The sequence below is a fragment of the Coregonus lavaretus genome, assembly GCF_964263955.1.
Source record: "Coregonus lavaretus genome assembly, chromosome: 3".
NCBI lineage: Eukaryota > Metazoa > Chordata > Actinopteri > Salmoniformes > Salmonidae > Coregonus > Coregonus lavaretus.
Genome location: NC_139990.1, coordinates 12794983 through 12801692, shown reverse-complemented (window position 1 = coordinate 12801692; position 6710 = coordinate 12794983). Strand labels below are relative to the sequence as shown.

Below are 6710 nucleotides of genomic sequence, written 5' to 3'. Positions count from 1 at the left end.
CCAGAGGACTACAGGAGGGGTGTATGAGGGTAGGGGCACAGAATAGGGTGCTAAACCTCATTAGCTGTGTGTGTGTGTGTGTGTGTGTGTGTGTGTGTGTGTGTGTGTGTGTGTGTGTGTGTGTGTGTGTGTGTGTGTGTGTGTGTGTGTGTGTGTGTGTGTGTGTGTGTGTGTGTGTGTAACTACATGTACCTCTTTTTGAATAAAGGGATCAGGATTATTTGACCAATTTTAGTGCAGACGGGTGTTACGCTAAAAATAAAAATATGAAACTTTAAAGAGAAAGATTTCACCCTTTCATAGTGTATGTATTTTGGTGTAATTTCATAGCCATGCCCCACTGTCAATTAAATGTTGTTGATGACTGATAATACAGCTGGCAATTGCACTCAAAATTCAGAACATTTCCCAAATAAATAAAACAATTTTCCCATGTCTAAAACATGAAATACTAAATATTACACGGTTAGGAAAGTTAGGTTTGAAAATCGGACAAGACTAATCTTGTGAAAACTCGTTGATGTATCTCTAACTCATATATTGTTATAAGTTATGTAAACATTCTGCCTAAGTAGATATATTTTCCTATTTAGCCAACTAAAGTCTCTCAACATCTGTTTTCCTTCCCTGGATAGACCTCGTGTCTCATATCAACACAATCTTTTCCCTCTCCCTCCATCTCTATCTCCCTCTTTATCGCCCCTTCTATCTTTAACTTTAATCTTAAAATATGCTTCAGTGACTTCCGTCAATATCCCCCGACATTCCGCGGTATCTGTTGCCGGCCGAGTCGACGCTTCCCTCGGCCATCTGGTGTCCATGCTGTCGCCGATACTCCTCTGGAGCGGTTCTATGTCGCAGTCTCCCAGGACCACTTATATATTTAGACTTAATTATAATGTAGTGAGAAAGTATAATGCACCGTAACAGTAGTTAGGAAGAGTTTGGAAATATATTTTTTTAAATGGTCTAGGCTCAAACGAATGCAAAAATGCTTTTGTTATAGGCCTACATTATTTATTTATAGTAGGCCTATTTACTATATAATATAAATTCTTAGATAAATGTATTATTGTTGTTATTAAGCCAATTGTTTGATAATCAGGCCTTCATGCAATATTAATATTATTGTTATTATTGTTGTATAATTTTTTCTGTTTTTGTTGTTATTGTTTGTTTTCATTGTTTATTTGAGCACCCATTCAAAAATGACAGAAAGGTGATTATGAGAAAAGAGATCTCTCTCTATCTCTTACACACACACACACACACACACACACACACACATACACACACACACACACACACACACACACACACACACACACGACCCAGAGAATGAACCAATGCACTGATCGCTTGCCCGGGGCATAGGAGGGGCTTGGTTGTTAAGTAGCCTGCCAATCATCCCGTCAGCTCTACTAGAGAGAGTCCTGCCGGGAGAGAGAGAGGCTTCACTGGGCGCTCAAGTGCCAAACTCATAACTACCATTGGAGCTTGCTGCGCTGACGGGGAGTGGGACTGACTGTCTGTCTGTCTGTCTGTCTGACTGACTACCCGTGATTTGTGATTTAGACATCCTTATCTTTCTGTGAAACTGGGAATTCCTCCTATTTTCCTTTCCTCCCTTGTGACACGGAATTTACTGCGCCTTTCTCTCCGGATATGTCTTTCTCGCAGCTGGGGTACCCCCAGTTTCTAAGTGGCTCCCAGGAGGTTTATGGGGGCGACCGGGCCGGCTCTGGTCGGGATGGAGGCGCCGAGAGCGGCGTGAATCAGGCAGCTACCGCCGCTGCTGTTAGCTCGATGCTGGGGATGTATGGTAACCCGTGGGCGGCTCAAAACTACAGCGCGTTTCTCCCCTACAGCGGTGCAGACCTCGCCCTCATATCGCAAATGGTAGGAGAGACGGTTTCTTGGAACGTAGAATTGGAACTTTGTTCGAGAGTAGTTGTTTCTCAAATGTTTATTGAATGTGCACGCCAGTTAACGATTGGAAAGTTTAATATTTAATATAATGGGATTGTAACAGGGAAAATGTTTTATATTTTGAGCTCTTTTCAATTTAAAGTTCTGTCATATGTTTTTCGAAACTGAAATTCCGGGTCCTTGAAATAGGGACAAAAATAGTTTATGGGATTTTCTGATTTATTTTTCATGGCACAATACCAAAAGTCTAAATGTGAGTCGTTAAAACAATTCGTTTGCATATTTTCATTGGGTAGCTCATTTCGATAATAAGATAAAAGACTTACAAGAGGCCTATCTCGCGGTTGCATTTCCCCAGTTATATAGTCATTTTTAATTTCCTCAGAAATATTATGATTAGATTTAACAAACAATTAGACATGAGAGAGATTAGCCTATGTGATGTCTTAATTATACATTATTTTCCATATAATTAAAACTCATAATCCATTTGCAATTTGATATAATATAAAGTTTGATTTATATATTCATACTGTCAATTATGTTGAATTGTTTAGGCTAATATGTACAGTTTGGGGAAATGATAAAAATAAGACCTATTGTAGACTATAATACATTTGAGATATCGGTGCTTGTGTGAAAAAGTCAGAAACAAACTCTCCATAACCTAGACAAAAAAACAATAGCCTAATTCTCGTTAACTGGTCGTTAATTATTTTAGGAGATAGCCTACACAGTGTGGAATCACACTGGAAGTGTGACATCATTGTTTGTCAGGACTTGTTAGATTCAGTTTCACCTTTCAAGACAATTTCATACTGGGCGAACTGATATGGGGGGAGTTTTCCGATGTTACCCTACAGTCATTATACACACTTATTTTTGCATTGGAAAGTCAATATAGACCTACAAGTTTGATTAAAAACAAATAGGCCCAGAACTATTACATTTTTGGAGAGACAACCATTACATATGATTCTCCCACTCTTTCTATCCCCCAGAACGCTCAGTATGATCTGAAGGACAGCCCCGGAGTTCACCCGGGAGGTCTGGCTGTCCACACTGGCGCGGGGTTCTACCCGTATGGCCAGTACGGCTACGGCGACCCGAACCGAGCCAAGGCCGCTACCAGGGAGACCACCAGCACTCTGAAGGCCTGGCTGCAGGAGCACCAGAAGAACCCGTATCCCACCAAGGGAGAGAAAATCATGCTGGCCATCATCACCAAGATGACACTTACACAGGTAATTAGGGATAAAGGTTTTTACTGCTATGGAGGATGAAATAGGTTTAGGCCAGGAGTATTTCTGCTAGGCCTACATGATTTGGCCGGGAAAACTCCGGGCCCTGTATGCCTACTTTGAATATGTTCTGCCTGTCTGTGTGTTTTGCCTGTGCTGTTCTCATGTCTGTCAGTTTAATATATACTAATTTGACGAATGCTTAATATTTTGAATAAAGGATCAATAAAGTATATTAATTAATTCATTCGTCCGCCCAGGTGTCCACGTGGTTCGCCAATGCGCGCAGGCGTCTGAAGAAGGAGAACAAGGTGACGTGGGGCCGCAGCGCGGAGGACCGGGATGGACGGATCTTCAGTAGTGACAATGAGGACGAGCCTGAGAAACACGAGAGCGAGGATGAAGAGGACGAGGAGATCGATTTAGAGAGTATCGACATCGATAAGGTCGAGGAGAACCGCGGAGATCAGAGGGAAAGGGAGGGAGAGGGGAAGCTGACATCGGATTCGAGTAGCTTGGAGAGCCAGAGGAAGCTGTCTGTGGAAGCCCTCAGAGGCATGGAGGGTCCTATTTCTCTCATCAAGGCGCCTGTTGGTGCTTGTAAAAACGCAGTGGATCTTTCCCCCAATGGACCGGGGTGCCAGAGGCCCCCACAGAACAAACCCAAAATCTGGTCTCTGGCGGAGACGGCCACAAGCCCCGACAGTTCACATAAACCTTCCCCGGCTGCCTCAGCTCCTCACGCGGCCACGTCTCCCTCCCACCACCCGGCCCTACTCTCGGGTCATGGAATATACACTTGCCAGATAGGGAAGCAGCTCCACAACTGGGCCAACGCGGCGTTCCTCAGTGCCAACTCTCTGCTGGGCGTCAGGTCGCTTCTCGGCACGGCAAACCCAGCTGGACCCCACATGCCTCTCCATGGCGCGCTGAAGCGTCAGGAAGCAAGGGCGACTCAGGCTTCAGGGGCATCCGCTACAGAGGACGAGAGTGGAGATGAGTCGTCGGAGAGCTTCAGTCCAAAGCAAGATGGTATGTACTGTAGTGTAGCCTAGGCCTGCATATGTTTATGATTATGATTATAGGATCGTTTTCATCTGCTTGGAAATGAATAACAGTCTCATGAATTTGGCCCAGTGTTCTCCTTCAGTTTTACAAATAACCCTTTCCAAATATGGCACACTATTTTGATCTAACACTCGTTTTAATTCATGTTGTATATAATGATATTTCTGAAAACTAACATTTGGCTAAGTAAATCAGCTTTAGCCTAATATAGCCTCGAGCCTAATAAACTATACATTCATTTCGAAGCTGTCACAGGCCTACAACAACACTCAGATACTGTGGAGTGGGTAACAGGTGTGCTATCTCGCTTTATTAGCTAAATGCTCTGCCATATATGACAATAACTTTGAAAGAAATCCCAAGTTGAAGAACTTTGGGAAACGGTGGCACTCCAAAATGTTAGTTTTTTTAAAACAAAAAGATGTCACCTTATTTCACCGTTTTATTTTCGGCTGTGCAGGCTAACGCGTTTCGGAAGTTATGCCTTCATCAGAGCATCACTCAAATACTATTGCATTAAAAACAGGTTTAACCTAATTCAAAATAGGCCTACTAAGGATATTGATTATTTTACTGATTTGCCTGATTGTTTATTTGTTTACAGATGACGTGAATATTCGTAGGTCTGGCTCGCCGAAGTCTCCCTTCCAGCTGATCACGGACAGGTAAGATATTTCAAACCTCATCGTGACATTTTGTCAATCGTCATCTGTATTTTAATCATCTGGTAGGCCTAAATGAACCTTTTAACCCGCCGGTAAAGGCGGTTTCACCTGACCGATTGGGTTGTCACAGCTCGAGCTCATAAATCATCTGAAGAGATCTAATCCGTCTAGTTTAACGGCTTTTAACGCCTCACTAGACACCGTTTAATACGGCCAACAGGGGTGGAACCGGCGCCATTGACTTATCATCGTTCACGCAATTTAAATAATCTACCCTCAATTTATTCATGCCTTGCCAGTGAATACACATATGTTGAGGGAGGATATGAAATAGGCCTGATAGCAATATCGTTATAGGAAATGAATTATTCAATGTCACACTCATTTACATTTTCTGACGTTTGTATTTTCTCTTCTCTTCATCAAAAGATCTCACCACGGAACGGCGCAGCGCGCTCTCTCGACCATTTCCACAATATGAAGAGTGAAGAGTTATCATCGGAGAATAATCTGGAATAATTATTTAACGAAGAACAATTTATCGAATAGCCTACTATTTTTGAGAGTGAAACTTAAGATTTCAACTAGTCAGATTTTAAAACAATAGGCCTATATGATGCGAGACAAGATTCATAGCCTATAGGCCTGTGTTTTTGATCACACACATTTTCCGTATTGCCATTTATACTAGCAATGTTTGTATTTGCTGTGTATGTTTGTTTTCTGTTTTATTTTCTATGAAAAAGTTATCACATGTAAATAATTTGTTTAAAGGATATATTTTTGAGAAATAAACTTAATCGTGGTCATAGACTTAGATTGTTTTGTATTTTCTTCATTCAGTAGCCTACGTTTACAGTCTTATCAAATATATAATTTACCATTTGAATGATTTACAACGATGATGATGATGTTCCATAAACCATAGCCAATGTTACATCATTGGGGCTGCAGGTAGTTTAGCGGTTAAGAGCGTTGGACCAGTAACTGAAAGGTCGCTGCTTCGAATACCCGAGCCGACTTGGTGAAAAATCAGTCGATGTGTCCTTGAGCAAATGTACTTAACCCTAATTGCTCCTGGATAATAGTGCCTGCTAAATGACTAAAATGTAAATCATTGAAAATGTGTGCAGCATTTGGCCAATAACCCAATGTAACCCAAGCTCTTCAATTGGCTTTGTTTGTCATTCAAGTAAGGGATCCTGTGAAAAAACGAGACAGCTAGGTAAACTATCCCCTTATGGAAATTTCACATGTGAAGTGTTCCAAAAACCTTTGAAATTAATGTAGCAACATGTGAAGTGTTCCAAAAACACATGATTTCACATGTGAAATTTTACATGAAATCATGTGATTTTCCACATGTGAAATCATGTGTTTTTTCTGTAAGCATCTGCAATGACATTATTTCTTCAATGTGACTGCCTTGGTACTTTGGGTGCCAACATGGGGCCCATTCAAATTCTAAATGTGGAACCCAGTTTGCTTATTTGTAGAGGCCAATTTTCCTGAATCTCCACTCTCCCTACCCACGTTTCATCCGGGATTAGCCCCTTCGAGCCCCAATGATGCAGCCTCTGAAATATGGATCAGAGAAGAGGAAAGGCCATCAGCCAGTATGGGGGCTGGGTGTCTGTGTGTGATATGGGGGTCACTCATGAAGCCATCGTGACCTCCACAAGCCCAGCGGGGTCTCAACAGCTTAGAGAGAGAGAGAGAGAGAGAGAGAGAGAACATCGTCTGGAGAGGGAGAGAAGAAGAAAGGGAAGAAGAGAAGGAGAGATGTGTGTGTGTGTGGGGGGGGGGG

At 42.2% G+C, this 6710-nt stretch overlaps 1 protein-coding gene across 1 annotated transcript; it reads left to right on the top strand.

The window, feature by feature from the left end:
* Window positions 1-1665: 1665 nt before the first annotated feature.
* Window positions 1666-5384, top strand: irx1b (iroquois homeobox 1b; the record flags this gene model as incomplete). The annotated part of the gene is made up of 5 exons (XM_084158382.1): window positions 1666-1899; window positions 2931-3173; window positions 3431-4202; window positions 4843-4903; window positions 5333-5384. 5 exons carry the CDS (start codon window positions 1666-1668, stop codon window positions 5382-5384), a joined length of 1362 nt encoding a protein of 453 aa, XP_084014508.1.
* Between the last annotated feature and the right edge of the window lie 1326 nt (window positions 5385-6710).